At 41.3% G+C, this 21,100-nt stretch overlaps 1 protein-coding gene across 1 annotated transcript in view; it reads left to right on the forward strand.

The window, feature by feature from the left end:
- Positions 1–21,100, forward strand: part of LOC138672241 (protocadherin-9-like) — a 2,050,018-nt gene that overhangs the window by 1,112,310 nt on the left and 916,608 nt on the right. Inside the window, exon 3 of the mRNA XM_069760219.1 lies at positions 19,885–20,086. Within this exon, the coding sequence (XP_069616320.1) occupies positions 19,981–20,086 (106 nt within the window). The 5' untranslated portion in view covers positions 19,885–19,980. The remainder of the gene's footprint in view (positions 1–19,884; positions 20,087–21,100) is intronic.

Below are 21,100 nucleotides of genomic sequence, written 5' to 3' on the forward strand. Positions count from 1 at the left end.
TCATGGAGAAAACCTGTTAGAATCTGCAGAAGACCTGAGTCTGGGATGGGGATTTGTCTTCAAACAAGACAATGATCCCAAACATAAAGCAAAATCTACAATGTAATGGTTCACAAATAAACGTATCCAGGTGTTAGAATGGCAAAGTCAAAATCCAGACTTCAACCCAATCGAGAATCTGTGGATAGAGCTGAAAATTGCTGTTCACAAACGATCTCTATCATACCTCACTGACCTCGAACTGTTTGCCAAGGAAGAATGGGCAAAAATTTCAGGCTCTCGAAGTGCAAACCTGATAAAGACATACCTCAAGCGACTTGCAGCTGTAATCGCAGCAAAAGGTGGCGCAACCAAGTGTTAAGTTAAAGGGGCCAAATAATATTGCACGCCCCACTTTTCAGTTTTTGATTTTCCACAAAAATGTTAAATAACCAATAAATTTCATTCAACTTCACAACTGTGTTCCACTTGTTGTGGATTCTTCACCTAAAAATTATATTTGGTATCTTTATGCTTGAAGCATGATATGTGGGAAAAGGTTGAAAAGTTCCAGGGGGCCGAATACTTTCACCAGGCACTGTAGCAAATATGCTCACTTGCTATGAGCTCCGTCAGCTGGGTGGTGCTTATAGTTCTCCAGCTATGACCACCAAAGGGGTCTCCTGCTTACCATGGGTTGTCATGCCAACCCATTGGCGACCCACGGTCATGTGACATGGGCATCGATGGGAGGAGATAATGACACACTTCCTGTGCGTGCAAGTTAAATGCAGCTGTCAGAGTTTGACAGCGGCATTTAACATGTTAACAGCCACGGGTAGATCACGATTCCACACCTGGCTGTTAGGGGCAGGTTCATCGCCGGAGCCTGCATCAAACAGGAGGAGGAGTTCAATGATGGATTCTGCCTGCCATTGGACGTCAAGGGGTTAAAGAGTTGTTTTGACACTGCAGCTATACTGAGTCAACCTGATGTTTTTTAGACTTTTATCATAGAAGTGGGGGTTGGTGCTCTGTTGCCTCGGGGTCCGTCCCCAGGTAAATGGCATCTGGGCTTCTTTTCAAAAAAATTATCCTCGGCTGAGAGAAACTATGACATGGGTAGTAGGGAGCTTTTGGTGATTAAATTGGCATTTGAGGAGTGGTGGCATTGATTGGAGGGGGCAGTACATCCTTCTACTGTTATTATGGACCACAGGAACCTGTCATATCTTCAACTGACTAAATGTCTCATCCCTAGATGAGCTAGACAGACCCTGTTCTTTGCTAGATTCAATTTTATTGTCACTTTCTGTCCAGGAGTTAAAAACACCAAGGCTAAAGCTTCATCCCAGAGGTTCCCTGGTGGTGGTGACCATAAGGCCTTGCACCAATTTTTAAGAAGGGGCATGCTTGAAGGCGGTGTTCAAGGCTCAGAGGGATGCCCCTAACTCCTGCCCTTTGGGTAGGTTATTTTTACCATCTGATTTGCACTATAAAGTAATTAGGGAACGTCATAATTCTGTACTTGCTGGTCATCCAGGTGGTAAGGCAACCGAAGACCTCCTTTCTTGTAGTGTTTGGCGGCTGGTGTCTGCTTGCAGTGTTTGCACGCATTCAAAAGTATTGTTTACCCATCCCGTGTAGTCCTCTTCTTCCACTACTAATTCCTAGCAGACCATGGACACACTTGTCCATGGATTTTATTACTGACCTACTGGTATCAGCAGGCAAGACTGTGGTCCTGGTTTTTGTGGATAGGTTCAGTTAAATGGTGCATTTCATCACTTCACCGGCACTTCCAAATGCCAGACTTTTGCTCAGGTTTTTGTTAATGAGATCATGAAGCTTCACATGGTTCCCTCCAATGTGCTCTCAGATTGAGGGACCCTTGTTTCTAAGTTTTGGAAGTCGTTCTGTACTCGACTGGGGGTGAAGCTGTCCATTTCCTCTGCTTTTCAACCTCAGTCGAATGGTCAGACCGAGCGCACAAATCAAAATTTGGAGACTTACGTCAGGTGTTTTGGCTTCAAAAACCAGGAGTATTGGGCATCTTTCTTTCTTTCTTGGCTGAGTTTGCTACTAATCATTGTCAAGGATCTACCGGTAGGTAACTTTTCTTTGGTGCATACAGTTTCCATCCACATTGATACTTTTAGTAGGGAAGGGCTTCGGGGGATCCGGAGGAGAAATGTTTTGCTTTGTCATTCTCTTCAGTGTGGCACGGGTTCAGAGTAATTTGAAGGTCATGAGAGACAGGTACAAAAGTATAGCTGACAGAAAACGATCCCCAGGTCCGGACCTAAGTGTGAATGACTTTGTGTGGTTGTCTACCAGGAATATAAAGTTGAAGATTCTTCCTTGAAACTGGGACCTAGGTTTATTGGTCCCTATAAAATAACGCTGTCATTAACCCTGCAGCTTTTCGTCTTCAGTTACTCCAGGCTCTTAAAGTCCACAATGAGTTCCACAGGTCTCTGCTCAAGAATTATGTTGAACCCCTTGAGTCCTCTCACCTGCTGCCACCCCCTCTCATTGTTGTTGGTAAGTTGGAGTTTCAGATATCGAGGATTGCTGATTCTCATCTTGAGCGTTGTTCACAGCAGTACTTGGTGCTTTGGTTAAAAAAAGAGGATGTGGGTTTCAGCATCAGAGGTGAATGCACCTAGCCTGGTTTGTCCATTTCATGCCTCTCATCCTGAGAAACTGGATCTTGAGTGTCCAGAGGCTACTCGTAGAATAGGGGGTAGTGTTACGCATCTGTCAGGTGTGACAGACAGTCAAACTGGATCTGGCTGTAGAAGGTCTTTGCGATTAGTTTAAGCACCTTCTTGATTTTTGCATCTCTGTTCTGGAGCGATATCCTTTTCCCTCTAGGACCCAACAGTTACCTCCACCTTCTGCTGCTAATGACACACCTGTGCTGTAGGTTTAAGTGCATTCAATCTCTGCAGCATGTTGCAGGTGTTAGCTCTTACTTGTCTTTATCTAATTGGAAGTACTAACAGTTGGTTAGTTCCTTCTCAGAGAACACTTAGAGGATTGCTGGCGTGACATCTCGGTTGTCTTCTCAAGCTAAGTGTTCCCCTCTTCATCAACCTTCTCTGTCTTTAGTTGCAGTGATGACTGACAAGTGAAACCCCATCCCCATCCCCTCTCTAACCTGGGTCTATCGCTAGGGAAAGGCAGGGATTAGGTTCCTGCTTGGTGAAAGGTGCAGAACCTATATAGTGACATTTAAGTCAGAAAGGTTGATGATAGATGTGCCTAGGGGTCTCCACTCCCCACTTCTCCAGTGTTTGGACTCCTCCTTACTTATCCTTCATCCAGCATAACATAAAGGAATCACTAATTAATACTTGGTTTCACACCCTTTGGCGTTGATGACAGCCTCCATACATTTCCTTTAGCCATCTATAAGCTTCTTGCACGTCTCAACTGGTATTTGTTCAGTTTGTTCAAGCTATTGAATGTTTGTTGGTTTTCTTTTTCACATGGCAGATTTCAGCTCAGTCCATATATTTTTAATAGGATGGAGGTCTGGACTCATTGCTGGCCATTTTAAACAGTCAGTGTTTTCTTTTTCAACCATTCCTGTGTACTTAAGGTCATAGTCTTGCTGTAGGACCCATGATCTTTGACTCAAACCAAGTTTTTTAGCACTGGGTAGGACATTTCCTTCTAAAATCTCTTGATAATTCTCTGATTTCTTGATTCATATGATAAGGTCAAGGCCTCCAGTATCAGACACAGCAACCCTACAACACAGCAACCCTACAGTAATATGGATCCTCCACCATGCTTAGCTATTGGTAGGGTGTTCTTTTCCTTATAAGCTTCATTATGCTTTCAGTAAGCAAACTGTTGCTTTGCATTGCCAAAATCTCTATTTTTGTTTCTTCTGTCCACAGAACATTTTCCCAGAAGGATTGTAGTTTGTCAATGTACTTTATGGCAAAGATCAATCAATCCTCTTTACGTATTTTCTGTAGCAATGGTTTCTTCCTTAGCCTTAGCTCATAAAGCTCTGCTTGGTTTAATGTTCGGCATATGGTACTTGTTGAAATCATGACTCCAGACTGTTCCAGGTTGGTCTTCAGGTCTTTGGATGCTTGACGTGGAGTTTTTTCCACCATTTCCACCAAGCCTCGAAGACATCTTTTGTAAATTTTCCTCTTTCTCCCACATCCATGGAGGTTCTTGATGGTTCCATGCTTTGCATACATCCTAATAACATTTTGCACTGTTGAAACTGGGATAGCAAGGTCTTTGAAGATGGACTTATACCATTTGGAAGTCCTGGGTTTGCTAATAATAGTAGTTCTGATGTCCTCAGACCGCTCCTTTGTCTTCACCATTATAACAAAGAAAAAGGGCCTAAATTGTGGTTTTTAAAACACTGTCATTATTGATTGGCTAATTCACTTCACACTTTACTTTTCTGCTGCTATTTATTCTATCCAATTTGGGTCACAATAGTCAGTTGCAGAGAATCTAACATGTGCCTATGAATTCCAGTGATAGGTATTGGACTTATTCACTCTTATTTAAAGAGATTCTTCGCTTTTGACATGAGATCTTTATTCATATTGGTTAATTGTGATCAGTCACGCTCCCCTCTCTCCATGGCTATTTTTCCCTGGGTGAATTCATGAATCATTCCTTGTCTACCTCAAAATTGTGTGTATTTCATTTATTAATTGTACTTAATAAACTGTACAATTTTAATGAAGTTAGCACTCCTTGTTACGGTTTAGATCTAGGATAACTAAAGAAGGTGAACCCACTGGACCACAACAGCGAACCTCCCCAGGACGAGTGGACCAGGTAGACCACCCCCTATACAGGGAGCGTTAGGAGCAGGCCCAGGAGAGACTACTGCGCGGCAGCTGGTACCAAAAGAAGGAGGGAAGGTACAAGGGCTAGGCAGGGACGACGAGGAAAAAGCATAAAAGACCATGAGACAAGGATATGGGAGACTGATGAAAGACAGATGGACGATGAGAGACAAACCAGTAGACAAGATGAGGGCACAGGACTATGGATGAGCAGAGCACGACGGCAGGAAGACTAAGCAGAGGAACAGGAGCACCGAGGAAACGGAGACACAGGAGGACCGGAACTGAAAGGAAACAAGGAAAAAAAAATGGTAAGGCACAGGAAACGAAAGCAAGTAACGGAAGAAAATTCGCAGAGAGAACGCTGAGCACACTTGAGAAGCGTGGGGGCCAGAGACACTTGCTAGGAAATAAATGGTCCTCCAAGGGCATAGAGAATAGTGGAAGGAGCGGCTGATCATAGAAAATAGTGTACGCGTGCGCAGTGAGACCTAGTGTGTGCGTGCCCGACAGGAAGCAGGAGCTGGAGGTGCGAGCAGAGGAGCCAGCGCTGGAGGGAGAACAGGAGCTTGCCGGGATGCCGTGGAATGGTAAGTGTGAGCAACCAGCAGGGGCGGCGGCGGAGATGGCTTGACCGGCGGCGACATGACACTACTTTTCCTTTATTATAATCATTTAGGCTCATGAAGTTTCTTATTATAGATTTTGTGAAGTAATATTTATCCGGATAGTAAACATGCTATTGACATCTGTATTAAATTGTTATACTACATTATTCCTGTGAACCTTATAAAATTGTTAGTGACAGGTTGAAGTGGTTGGTTAGTTTTGGGTTGAAGACTGGTTTCAGGTTTTGAGTGAAGTGGAATGGGATTGGGTCATGTTCACAGGTGGTGAGACATGATTTGGAGAGTAAAGAGGAAAGTTGAATTTGTGATGGTGAAGTTAGTTTTGGAAGGGCTGAGGTTCTTTAGGCAAAAGCTTTGCATCATTTTGTCAATCTTCTGCTTAAAGAATGAGGCAAAGTTTTCAGCTGAGATGAGTGGGTAGGGGAGGCAGCTGTGGGACGAGGAGATAATTGAAAGTACTAAATAGCTGTTTAGTATTAGTGTTGTGAGATAGGGATGATATGAGAGATGAGAAGTAGGTTTGTTTTGTGCAGCATTTTGACAACTTCTCTTACTGGATGGTCTACTCGACTCCCTTTCTTTGGCAGCCACACATGGTTATGCCCATGGCTATGCAGATGAGGGACAGAATGTGCTCCTATGGATGGCAATTGCTGCATCAAGTGACTTCTCTTCTTCCTCCACCTTAACATCCACACACTACAGCCCATCACAAGTGGCACCCCAATTACTCTTGTTTCTCCCTGTGTCACAACTCTCCAACTGCTCAACTGACTGTGGGAAACCACAGATGGGCGATTCTTCAGAGTTGTTTGCGCATTCTATTCCATAGGCATAACAGTTCTGCTCCAAAGATTCAAAGAGTCAAGAGGAGGAAAGCATCTGCACCGATGGGCCAAATTTTTTGCAGTTAAATCCGGGGATGGATGAAGTAGGGTCCGAAGAGAATCCAGACCTTTGTCACCATACATTAACCCCCAAAGGTGGAGGTGATCCTGATGCGACTCAGATACCTGAGGTGCATGTGGATTGCACTGTGCTTTCAGGGCAGGAAGAGGAGTATGGTGATTCTCAGGGCAAGGAATGGGAGAACAGAAAGGATGATTATGTTATAGATCCTACCTGGTGTGAACCCAGAGGAAAGCAGCTGAGTATCTCATCAGAGGAGGTGGAGGAGGAGGAAGTCGAGTAGGTTACACAAACAGTGAGTGATGCAACCACGACAAGCACTGCATCCTCAGTCACAACTCTGACTGTGGCAAGCAGTGGTCGCGTGTCTGAAGTTCGCAGGGGCGGCAATAGTTGGCTAGCCTGGCCCTTTTTTGAGACCACAAAGGATTAATCAACTCATGTTATCTTCGAACTTTGTAAAAACTAGAGTAGAGGTAAAAATCCAATAATTTGCCTGTTATATGCATGAACTGGAACATGTGCGATCAACATTCATCAGTCTGGGAATCTCACTGCCCTAAAATGTGGACAAGCAGGCCTCACCAACCACCGGGCAACCCATTATTGACATCTGTTGCTTCTGTCGCCTCAATGTGGCAAGTGTTCTCACACAATTCTCCTTCCTCAGAATCTCCACTTCTTTACCTACTACAGTTGTGGTGAGTGAAAGCTCATCAGCTGTTAAGGAAATGGACATGTCTGCTATTTTTGACCGACCTCAGACATTCGCGCCTGCACCTCACTCACAGTCCAGCAGTTTGTTGGGTTCACCATACTCCACCCTCTGTCAGCACTGCAGCCAGCCCTCGTTTTGGCAATTGTGGTCACATAAACTACTCTTTCCTCTTACAAATGGCAAAGCTAAGAGCTTGAACTTCATCTTCAATCTACTTATAATATTAACCTTTATTTATATAGCACAAACATATTCTGCAGAGTTTTACAAGTCAGAAGTTAATATAAAACAGTCATAAGTTACAACGTTAACGATAATCAAACAATTAAAACAAAAATAATGAAGAACCTGCTTTTCAGAGCTTACCATCTACAATGATGTGGGGGGTGGCACAAAGTACAAATGCTTATTTACAATGATGCTCCAACCATCTTGAGGAAATGAGGGAAAGATAAAGGCTAGATGAGGCTTTTGTGTACGGTTGAGTTTGATGACAAATTATGTTCAGAGATGTAGAGCAGGGGTCCCCAACTCCAGTCCTCAAGGCCCACCAACAGGTCATGTTTTCAGGATTTCCTTAGTCTTGCCCAGGTAATAATTGCATCACCTGTGCAATGCAAAGGAAATCCTGAAAACATGACCTGTTGGTGGGCCTTGAGGACTGGAGTTGGGGACCCCTGATGTAGAGAATACCCCTGATGTAGAGAATATAAAAAGGACTTTGATTAGGGAACGTGATAGGCCATCCTAAACAGATGTTGTTTTAGGGAGCTCCTAAAATATGTAAATTGTAATTAGTCCTAAATTAATGCTGTAGAAAGGGTAAGAGGTGAGTTATCTAGGTTGGAGATTGAACAGAGCCGGACAATGACCAGATCAGGGGTGTTACTGTCTTTGTGAGTCATATAATCAAACTCCCGGAAATGACATGGGTCCCATAAGACCAAAAATTAAATCCAAGTGAATATATATCTTTACCCATGTAAATACCAGGATAATGAGTATATGCTCCCAATACAATTAAAAACAAAAAAAAACGAGTTCTATACACAATAGTAAAATTAGAAGAAAAATACTTTATTACACATAGCTATAATACAAAAATATGTCTAAATGAAGCACATGAGAAGCACATGGGTCCAAGGCATAAGAAAAAGATAATAAACATCATCATGGTATTAGTACAAGGCACTATGGATTGTAAAAGTATATAGTGTCAACGTGTATGTCAATAACAAGTTTGGACTTTATGTAATTCTATAAAGCTGACAAACATTAACAAAACTACACCCTTCATAATGAGTTCCCTGAGGCTGCCACAATGACAGTGTGCCCCCACAAAAAGGGAAAAAGAAGTGCCCTTAACAGATGAATCGCTTACCCATGATGGAAGTAACTTAGTGCCGAGGAGCCCGATCCACCTCCTGATGTGTGTTTCACGTAGGCTTTATCAAAAGGTCATCCTAAACAGATTTGGTTTTAGGGACCTCCTAAAATGTGTAAATTGTAATTGGTTCTAACTTCATGGGGTAGAAAGGGTAAGAGGTGAGTTATCTAGGTTGGAGATTGAACAGAGCCGGACAAAGACGAGATCAGGGGTGTTAATGTCTTTGTGAGTCTCAGAGGTTGAAAGTTGCAAAAGGCCAATAGAAGTGGGCTTTTTAAGTCTCCCAGGATAAGAGTTGGCAATTCTTAGGACATGAAGTGTGGCAGTAAGGCAAAAATGTGGTCAAGGAAGTGGGTGGGTGAACCTGGGGGACGGTATATAGCCATTATTCTGAGGGAGAGGGAATGGAAGACCCTGATGGTGTGAACTTCAAAAGAAGAATGTCATTCAATCAGCCTGTATTTATTTATTTGTTTAAAAACAGGATTGATTTTGATAGCGAGGAATGTGGGGTTATTGTGAAGTTAGCAGTGATCGTACAGTGGTATATACACATAATCCAGAAGAGTATATGCCGTACACTCACTGTGAATTTTCTGATAACTAATAATTGTGAATAGTCTGTGGCCTCCTTGGTTGAACGTTGCCCAATCACGGTAAATGTCTGGATGTTAGGGGCTAGCTGTGAGCTCTCCGCTCCAAAGATCACAGCGGGTGGTTCTGCGTGACTCCCAACCTGTGATCTCTGTGATTATTGGATGGCCAATCCAATCTGTTGGCCACAGAAATGCAGCCTTTTCGATTGTGGATACAGACGGTTTCTGAAAGCTGATGGCCGTTCCAACCCCCAGTACCAGATGCCCAGTCGTTATTACTTCTCTAAGAAAGATGTGCCTCCATTACACAAGCATGTCGCAGACAACATCATCTATTCCTTGATAAAAATCGATGTGTGAAAGGGTGCATTTCAACACTGACACCTGGATGACCAAGTATAGACAGGGGTGATATATCTCGCTCAGTGGGCACTAGGAGACACTGGTGGCTGTGGGGGCAGGCGGGAAAGGGTCTGCTCCACAAGTCTTGGAATCACCAAGGCTTACAGGGAGCTTGGGGATGGAGAACTAGACCACTACACACCAGAAGATGGACAGCTAAACTACTAGACAACAGGGCTTAGAGAAATCTAATATATAAAGCTGAATGTGTGTGTATGTGTGTATGTGTGTATGTCCGGGATTGGCATCTGCACCATCGCAGCTACAGCCACAAAATTTTGCACAGTCACATGTCTGGACCCTGAGAGCGTCATAAGCTATGTTGTGAGGCGAAATTTTAACCCCGCGCATTCCAATTCACCAAACAATTTTGCCCCTATCTACATAATGGGGGAAAAGTGAAAGGAAAAGTGTTGGAGGCAAATTGACAGCTGCCAGATGTGAAAAAGGGGGACTTAAAGAGTGAGAGCGATGGCATCAAAGAGTATATACCGTACAGTTGCTAAGGTGGGGCCTCAACATGGGATACTCACCACACAGAGAATAAACAAAAGAAGAAAGCTATTGACCAATGCCAGGGATCACCTCACCACACACGGGGATATGAGCATGAAGTGACCGAGGGCAAGGTCGCCCATGTATATCCATGATCTGGCCCAGCAAAACTTCCACACTCAGATTCTATTTTAACAACCGTATCTTTACTGTTATACATTTTCTTTAACACAGCGGAACACAATAATATACAGTACAAAATATGCCGATTCACAGAGATAACGTGTAATAACAAACTGTCCCTCACTTTCCCTATCCACACGTTACCAGTTCCTTTGCTCCAGGAGTTTATCTTCCCATGTCGCAGGCCTGTCTGTCACTGCAGGGGGACGCTCCAGCCGAAAACAACAGGGATTGAACAAAACTCCGTCTCTCAGGTCCAGACTGTAGTCCTTGGGGTTCAACAGGTAAGGGTGGAAGGTTCGGCCTCTCAACAGAGGACCCGCTTACAGTTCATGGGCTCCAGGGTCTGTGAAGATGTCACCGTTGGGTGCTCCGCAGTGTGGGAGCTGGGAACAATCTGGATGTCAGCTTCCAAGAGATAGCGGTCATCCAGGCAATCTTCTATATCGCCTCTACAGGAGGACGCCAGCAGACACAGACCTCTCTCTGCACACACCAGTTTCCCGGGCTTTCTCTTTTCCTCCCCTTCCTGTTCACATGACGTCACAGGGGGAAGTTTTGCCAATACAGTTTGTCCCTCTGTAATCACATTTGGCATAGGTATAACTTATGGCCACACGGGGGCAGTGTCTGTCACAGATTCTATGTCAATGATAACAGAACAGTCACAGCCGGCCAGCTCACTACAAGCACACACACAAAATGCGCCACACACTACCCCGTGCTTGAACACATATGCCACCCTCAGCACACATGTCACCACACATACACCAACCTCGCCACATAAAACTTGAAACACAAAAGTCACCACTCAAAACTTGCCACACGCAAAACTCGCCACATGCAAATCTAGGCTCACGCAAAACTCACCACACGTGCAAAACTCACCTCATGGAAAACTCACACATGCAAAACTTGCACACGCGGAAAAATTGCCACATGCACAAAAGTTGCAACACATGCAAAAGTTGCCTCACATAAAACTTGCACCTACTCAAAACGCACCACACATAAAACTCACCACGCGCAAAACTCGCCATGCGCAAAACTTGCAGCACACAACTTGCTACACTAACCTGTCACATGCAACTCGACACACAAAGAGTTGCTACACGCATGTCGCCACACAAAACTCATCTCACAAAAGTCGCTACATGCATGCCGCCACGCACAGCTCAACACACACAAATTGACACATGAAACTTGCCCTAAAACACACACAAGTCTGGTATTATCCTTCAAAAATAAAAAACTGATTAATAAGCAGACAAACTACAAGAGCAACAAATGTACGATATAGAAAATACGGCAGCTGTCAGTCACATGACCTGTCTATTATGTGTATGTGTGAGCTAATATATACTGCCAGGGGGGAGGGCTTCCTGTTGGCTGGGGATTTATCAGGCTGCCAATTTAGCTTACAAATACTGAGGTAAAAATACTGACCAAATAACGTGTGAATGAGGTCTAATACAGGAGGAGATGACATACAGATATATACTATATACAAGAGAGATGACACACAGATATATACTATATACAGGGGAGATGACACACACATATGTACTATATACAGGGAGATGACACACATATATTTACTATATACAGGAGGAGATGACACACAGGTATATACTATATACAGGAGTAGATGACACACAGGTATATACTATATACAGGAGAAGATGACATACAGGTATATACTATATACAGGAGGAGATGACACACTGGTATATACTATATACAGGGGAGATGACATACAGGTACATACTATATACAGGGGAGATGAAACACAGGTATATACTATATACAGGGGAGATGACACACAGGTATACACTATATACAGGGGAAATGACACACAGGTATATACTATATACAGGAGGAGATGACACACAGGTATATACTATATACAGGAGGAGATGACATACATGTATATTTTATATACGGGAGGAGATGACACACTGGTATATACTATATACAGGGGAGATGACATACAGGTACATACTATATACAGGAGATGACATACAGGTATATACTATATATAGGAGGAGATGACATACAAGTATATAGTATATACAGAAGAGATGACATACAGGTATATACTATTTACAGGGGAGATGACATACAGGTATATACTATATACAGGAGATGACATACAGGTGTATACTATATATAAGGAAGATGACAAACATGTATATACAGGTCCTTCTCAAAAAATTAGCATATAGTGTTAAATTTCATTATTTACCATAATGTAATGATTACAATTAAACTTTCATATATTATAGATTCATTATCCACCAACTGAAATTTGTCACGTCTTTTATTGTTTTAATACTGATGATTTTGGCATACAACTCCTGATAACCCAAAAAACCTGTCTCAATAAATTAGCATATCAAGAAAAGGTTCTCTAAACCAGGGGTCCCCAACTCCAGTCCTCAAGGCCCACCAACATGTCATGTTTTCAGGATTTCCTTAGTCTTGCCCAGGTAATAATTGCATCACCTGTGCAATGCAAAGAAAATCCTGAAAACATGACCTGTTGGTGGGCCTTGAGGACTGGAGTTGGGGACCCCTGCTCTAAACGACCTATTACCCTAATCTTCTGAATCAACTAATTAACTCTAAACACATGCAAAAGATACCTGAGGCTTTTATAAACTCGATGCCTGGTTCATTACTCAAAACCCCCATCATGGGTAAGACTAGCGACCTGACAGATGTCAAGAAGGCCATCATTGACACCCTCAAGCAAGAGGGTAAGACCCAGAAAGAAATTTCTCAACAAATAGGCTGTTCCCAGAGTGCTGTATCAAGGCACCTCAATGGTAAGTTTGTTGGAAGGAAACAATGTGGCAGAAAACGCTGTACAACGAGAAGAGGAGACCGGACCCTGAGGAAGATTGTGGAGAAGGACCAATTCCAGACCTTGGGGAACCTGAGGAAGCAGTGGACTGAGTCTGGTGTGGAAACATCCAGAGCCACCGTGCACAGGCGTGTGCAGGAAATGGGCTACAGGTGCCGAAATGGGCTACAGAGAAGCAGCACTAGACTGTTGCTAAGTGGTCCCAAGTACTTTTTTCTGATGAAAGCAAATTTTGCATGTCATTCGGAAATCAAGGTGCCAGAGTCTGGAGGAAGACTGGGGAGAAGGAAATGCCAAAATGCCTGAAGTCCAGTGTCAAGTACCCACAGTCAGTGATGGTGTGGGGTGCCATGTCAGCTGCTGGTGTTGGTCCACTGTGTTTCATCAAGGGCAGGGTCAATGCAGCTAGCTATCAGGAGATTTTGGAGCACTTCATGCTTCCATCGGCTGAAATGCTTTATGGAGATGAAGATTTCATTTTTCAGCACGACCTGGCACCTGCTCACAGTGCCAAAACCACTGGTAAATGGTTTACTGACCATGGTATTACTGTGCTCAATTGGCCTGCCAACTCTCCTGACCTGAACCCCATAGAGAATCTGTGGGATATTGTGAAGAGAAAGTTGAGAGACGCAAGACCCAACACTCTGGATGAGCTTAAGGCCGCTATTGAAGCATCCTGGGCCTCCATAACATCTCAGCAGTGTCACAGGCTGATTGCCTCCATGCCACGCCGCATTGAAGCAGTCATTTCTGTCAAAGGATTCCCGACCAAGTATTGAGTGCATAACTGAACATTATTATTTGATGGTTTTTTTTGTTTGTTATTAAAAAACACTTTTATTTGATTGGATGGGTGAAATATGCTAATTTATTGAGACAGGTTTTTTGGGTTATCAGGAGTTGTATGCCAAAATCATCAGTATTAAAACAATAAAAGACGTGACAAATTTCAGTTGGTGGATAATGAATCTATAATATATGAAAGTTTAATTGTAATCATTACATTATGGTAAATAATGAAATTTAACACTATATGCTAATTTTTTGAGAAGGACCTGTACTGAGGGGAAAATGAGAGGTGTGATGTGAAACTGAGGGGTGTGAGGTGAAAATGAAAAGGTGTGAGTGCAAAATGAGAGGAGTGAGGGAAAATAGTGGAGTGATCGGAAAATGACAGGTGTGAGGTTGAAATGACAAGTGTTAGGGGGGAATGAGAGAAGTGAGGGGGAAAATAAGAGGAGTGAGGGGGAAAATGAGAGGTGTAAGGGAGAAAATGAGAGATGTGAGGGGGAAAATGAAAGATGTGATTGGGAAAATGAGAGGCGTGATGGGAAAATAAGAGAAGTGAGGTGCTATAACTAACCACAGATATTTACTATGCCCAGGCAACGCCGGGCTCTTCAGCTAGTAAACTACTTAATACCTAAAGTTGGATAAATAAACCACTACACACTAGAAGATTGAGAACTAAACTACTAGACAACAGGGCTTGGAGAAATAAAGTACTAAACACTTAATTTTGGAGAAAGGGATGGTAAACTAAAACACTAGACATCAAGGTGTCACTAAGTAGCACATCTTGGGCCTCCCAAGGCTTGCAGGACAAAACTGTATGTAGACTTTTGTCCTTCATCTCCTGAAGGTACTCTACCAGTGCCCTCAACCTCTCCCTTAATGAGACACTTTCCAACAGTGCAAAGTATATATCCACCTTCCACCGTATTGCACTGCCAGAGAAAATCAGGCAGTGTTTCAATTCATATACCTTGGAGATCACAGTCACACAACTCAAGCATTGTGGACAGCTGTCCTGGCTAAACTTTAGCAATGCTTGTCTCCACTGAACCTGAAGCCAGGGTAGATTATGTGCGATAACGGTGAGAAACTTGTTGCAGCCCTATGATGGGGCATTTTCAGCACTGTCCCCATTGGGGCTCACAATCTAATTATCCTATCAGTATACCTTTGGAGTGTGGGTGAAATCCAGAGTAACAGGAGGAAAACTATGCAAACATGGGGAAAACATACAAACACCTTGCATATGTTGTCTTTGGTTGGATTTTAACCCAGGTTTCCAGGGATGCAAGGCTGCATTGCTAATCACTAAGCCACCGTGCTGCCTCTTCTACTTACTACTACTTACTACTTTAGAATTAGAAACCAGGGGTGTGCCTGATCCTATATGGCTGTTATACTTTTCCTGCCTTGCTGTGGAGGTTGGCACCCTTAAGCCTGAGCATTGGAGCCCACGCTTGTCGATGGCTGTCCCTTCAAACCCTACGTTGCCCTGTTGGGATCAGAGGGAAAGGAAAAACAAGACTAAATGTGAATATGGTATAATCTCTGGTCTGCGGAACAAAGAATAACTATAATGCAATTACAGGATTGCTTATATGGCTGTCAGCTCAAGCATTAATATTGTACTTAAGTATTAATAAAGTGCATATGTGCTTAGGGTGTATTGGCAGGAAAGAGAAATGGGAAGGGACAATTTAACCCTAGATGTGTAAACCTGCACAAAACTACACCCTCGCTCTCGATGACTGTATCTTGCATCCCTATTGATGCTGCACCTTATTAAGAATAATATGCTATACCAGATGTTAACAATGAAAGGGGTCAGGAGAAGGGATAAATTGCAACCTATTGATGTGTCATAATCTGCAGTATTACATATAATAGTAAATATGCCTTCCAGACAGATGGTACAAATTGTCTGCATTGACTCATTTTATTCCAAAAGTACTAATATATATTGACTAGGCCCCAGAGATGCCAAGTAACTCAGGGAATTTGGAAAACACTTCTACAGTCATAAAAGGAAAAAAGATAAACACTCTCAGAACATTTGATGCGTTTCCCCTATACCAGGTTCTTAGGGAGTGGATATAATAAGAGTGGCACCGATAGTGAGAAAAAATACTTAGCTCATAAAAATTCTGCTGTTGATTAGCCCATCATAACACCAATGATATATTGGAGCATGAGGATCGATCCCTCCTGATGCTGTGCTGGATGATGCAATGCATGCATCATGCTTCAATATATCATATGAATGATATATCACATCATATGAATCAACTCACATAAAGTTAAGGGAAAAAATAGTGCGTGCCTCTCCAGTATTCTCTGCAGATGCTCTTCTAACCTCTCGACACCCACTCCCCTCATCCAATGGATCCCCCCATCCACCCTGCTTATCATGCAGCAGCACTATTGTAGCCAGTAGTGGTGGAAACACGATGATTTACCAAACTGTGACCGACTTTTGCCGACTTTGAGTAAAAATGCTCATGAAAGCGAAAATGGATACGAATGTGGTACGATTGTGCCTAATTTGAGATTGTGGAGCATTTTTTGAGCATATTCGCTCATCTCTACTGGCCACAAAAGAATACACCAATATTATATTTTATAAATATTGTAGGTATAGGATCCTTTTTGAGATTTTGACTGGGGCCTAGATTCTTAAACTCATGTGTGTCTGTTTGAGTGTGTATATGCGTATGTGATTTTATAACTCCTTTATTAGGTTTTTCTTTTCTATGAAGCTGCGGGTCACAATATGCCATCTCCTTCGAAGTAGAAGAAATAATGAATAAAATCTAGACAACAGATTAAAAGTGCCTAACATTAAAGGACACAAATTCACTGCGAATTTCCATAATAAATGCTGCAATATAGATTATTGTACATGAGAAATTGAATGTTTATCATATCTATTCTACTGCAACTCGCAAAATAAGCTCCAGGGACAGAAAACAAACACACTGATAGATTAATTCATTTATATTCAGTGTCAATCTCGTCAAACATTCAAACGACCCTATAACTGTCAGAACATTCACAGGTCAATATCCGTTAAAAATACTCTTGCGGCTTTAATTGACATTTGCTCTAGACTGTTAAGGTTATGTTTTTTGCCTGCTGAAATGCATCAAATGCTAGTAATTAAAGTGAAATAAAGCGAAATTAATTTTGCACCAGCTGGCAGGTTTTATGTTTGTCTTCTCTTTTCTTTCATTTTTAATCATCTCTGTACACCTTGAATACTCTCACAGTCACTGGAATCATATCCCATGCTTTTCAATATCCTTATCTGCTTTCACATTTATTCAGCAATGTAAGCAAGGTCTATGTAGGTGATATCTTTGGATAGCAAATTAAATTGTCATTCCAATTTCTGGGTGGTATTCCATTATACAAAATCTGCTAATCCAACCTTTATTGACAATGGATTCACAAGGAAAACAAGACGGCAAATTGCTTCCCTTTTGGTGTGGCCGGCAAGATGGATACAATTTAAAAAAAAAAAAGAAATGAGCATAGTGATGTTGGATAGTAGATGTGTATGCCCATTGAAAATGTAAAACTTACAATATCAACTAAGATCCAATAAGTATTGTTTCTCCTTGCGGAGAGTGACATGTTAAGCATGTTAAGCATGTCAAGTTGAGGAGAATTGAAGCCGTAATGCTGCTCTGGGAAATATGCAAATTGTCTCTTCAGAGAGGAAGAGGACTTGAACTTTAGTGCCACCTATTGGAAGTAGCCATCTCAACAGTCAATGTTGACCCTTTAACAAGCCTTGTCACATGACTTAGGATAAAAGCCAAACCAGAATCTCAATTTGCACACACTGTATTTTGGAGTACTGCCCCTCATCAGTGCAAAGTGGAGATCTGGTTTGGCTGAGTAAGAGGCGTCTGACCGGGATCCAGAAGTATTGTTTCTCCTTGTGGAGAGTGACATGTTAAGCATGTCGAGATGAGGAGACTTAAAGCCGCAATGCTCCTCCAGGAAATATACAAATTGTCTCTTCAGAGAGGAAGAGGACTAGTACTCTCATGCCACCTATTGGAAGTAGCTACTTTCAATAGATGGCACTAGAGTTCTAGTCTTCTTCCTCTCTGAAGAATCATTGCATATATCAAGTAAGTACATTATTACTATTTATTACTAGAACAAATAAGAAAAAATATTATCCTATACCAAACCCCATGTGCATTAGAGATCTACTGTAAGTAGATATGATAGAATAGGGTATTTGTGAAGGATGAAATAAGTGGGAACAGGGACCTAGAGTTAGGCAGAATAGGGTCTAATATAATTTAATTAAAGTGATACTTTGAAGCCTGTAGATATGAAATATATGGACTCGAGGGGGATCATTTATTAAGACTAAAATGCCTGTCTTGAACCTACAGCCAGCTAAATACATTTGGCACATCTTTGGGCTGTCTGTACACATGAAAATCTACACCATCTTCTGGTTTATTAAGCTGCAAAATTTGGCAGTATACTGACATACTGTATATTATAATAAAATAGTTGCTTTGCAGTAGACCATGTCCCTTTTGGCTAAACCCTACACACCTTTTGAAAAAGTGCTAGAACCAGTGTAAAAGGACAAAAAATAGTCAATAATTCCCAGTATATATTCTAAATTTTGGCCTAGTACCTTACCATAATGTAGGAAGTTTTTTTTAAATTGAGAAATTTGTATTGTTGCTCATATGAGTAATATGATGATTTAGGTTCTTTGGCCATTTTCTTAGCTTGAAGACCAACATGTTGTATGTTAGGTACTAATATATGTTAATTATGAGGTCTGCAGAAGTTTCCCGATTTCAATCCCTATCTTTGGGACCGGCAGTTTCAGTTTTTCATTCATTTTGGCACAGGAAGAGAGCAATGTTTCCATACTCAATAATCACTAATTCTGAGACAGAAGGTATATTTTCTACACTTTAGCAAATTATACATTAGCAATTATATGGTATCTCAATTATGGTCATAGACAAAAGAGGGTGTCCACTCAAAAACAATATATGGGTCCCATTTTGTGACAAATGTTTACTGCTTTGGAGATGGAAGTGGAGCTCCTTACCTCTTGGGCACCTGTGTGGCTGCTCGAAATGCATCAATGTCATGTCCGCTTCTGAGTTATTAGGTTCTTATTTAGCATCACAAAATATTGGTATATTGGTATAATATTTGGATATGGCATTTTTTTACATCATGGAAAGTCATATGCTTTAATAATGTACGATGTTGCCGAGATGAAACTTGGCACATCCATGTATTAGGCAGCTTTACTTAAAGGAATGGACAACCACAGCTTAATCAATTTCAGGACCAGCATTAAAATCAAAAGAGTCTATACTCACCTTCTACAACAGCTCCTATCCAGCAATATTGATGTGGCTGTTCCTCTGCTGTGACATGACATTTTTGTGATACTTGCTGGTTGCAGACAATGAACGATCACTCATCAGCTGCAACCCATACTACATTATCAGAAAAGATATTGGCCCTGAGGAAATAATGTTGATCTGCAGCCAAAGAGTGGTAACTCATTACCTGCAGTGGGCAAGCGACACAACATGGAGCCTCGTCAACATCGTTCGAGCAATGCAGCTGCAGGAAATGTTTGTAAAAACAAAAGTAAATGTTAAAACATAGAAAAAGAAACAAAATTGACCTTGTCTTTATTTTAGGTCTTTGTTTAGAAGAAGTCAACATTTGACCACTGCAGTCCAACAGAGGCCTCAACACAAACCATAATTCACACACCATTGTGTAATGCTGAGTTAATATCCTGGTAAAATGTTGCAAATGACTGATGGCTGCAGCAGTCACAAGCTTCTAAACTTAAACTGGAAGGACTAGTGAATCTCCTGCAAGGGAACAATGGGGAAAAAAAGAAATGAATTTATTTTTTGTTGTCATTTGGAGTTGTTTTCCAATTTTATTTTATTAGAAGTTGGAAACTCCCTTTAACTTTTCTCAAATTGAATTTTTTAGCTGACATAAAATTTAATTTCCTTCCTCAATTATAAGGGAGAATAACTAGTGTATCTCATGTTCTTATTTCAGTCCCAGCGACGTGTTACATTCCATCTACCTGATGGCTCCCAAGAAAGCTGCAGTGATAGTGGACTTGGAGACCATGACCCTGTAGGAAGTGGAATTATGATCTCACACCCTCTTCCTCTGGTTCAAGCACAGGATGAATTCTATGACCAAGCTTCTCCAGACAAGAGAACTGAAGCTGATGGAAACTCTGACCCAAACTCTGGTAAGTCACTCATTCTTTCTTTAATTTGGTCTAATTTGGTTGGTTAACATTATTTGAGATGCAAAAAATACAATATGGATGCAAATTACAAAATGTATATAGAAATTGAAATAACTGGTAGTTTTACTAGATGTATTGTTTTTCTATTGGTCATTTGTTTAATGCTTATTTTTTCATGTGATATTAGTCTATTAGTATTTAGATTGATCTATATATTATTGGTCAATAGTCAATTAATGTTACAGCAGTTAATTTAGTTCTCACCTTTGCATTCTGGATTAATTACTTTGGTACAATGTAATGAAAGTATTTCACCTACCGAAAGACTGCTAGAATAAAATATTCTTTGGCACATCTCATATGCGTATTGTTCTTCTGTAATGTTGCTTTAATATATTAAAAGCAGGACATAATGTATGATATGGATATATCATTTTCATATTATTTTATATTAATTGAAACAATACATTGTAGAAAACGAATGCAAGTACAAAGTATGTCCAACAATTGTATACAAAGAAAAGAACTTTGAATTATTTTATGTGGTCCGTTTGCTATGTGAATCAATCCTTATTCAGTGATTAGCCAAAGGAACAGCCAATAGAATACAAGATGTGAAATGTTTATCAAGATCTTTACTTAATCTTCCTGAAGCAAGTCACTAGACATGATTAATTGAATGAACCCACGTGTTTTTTTTGGCATTGTCACATAGTCATAGATATGGTAGAATATCAAAATATGCTATACATTTTCTACCTTGGAAACAGATTCATAGAAACTTTAGATTTTTCTTTAGGACATTTACCACCTACTTGCAGTGTATACACTTAAATATTATATTGTACAGTGCTTTGCGAAAGCATTTGGCCCCCTGGAACTTTTCAACCTTTTCCCACATATCATGCTTCAAACATAAAGATACCAAATCTAAATTTTTGGTGAAGAATCAACAACAAGTGGAACACAATTGTGAAGTTGAATAAAATTCATTGGTTATTTAAAATTTTTGTG

The sequence above is a fragment of the Ranitomeya imitator genome, chromosome 3 (assembly GCF_032444005.1).
Source record: "Ranitomeya imitator isolate aRanImi1 chromosome 3, aRanImi1.pri, whole genome shotgun sequence".
NCBI lineage: Eukaryota > Metazoa > Chordata > Amphibia > Anura > Dendrobatidae > Ranitomeya > Ranitomeya imitator.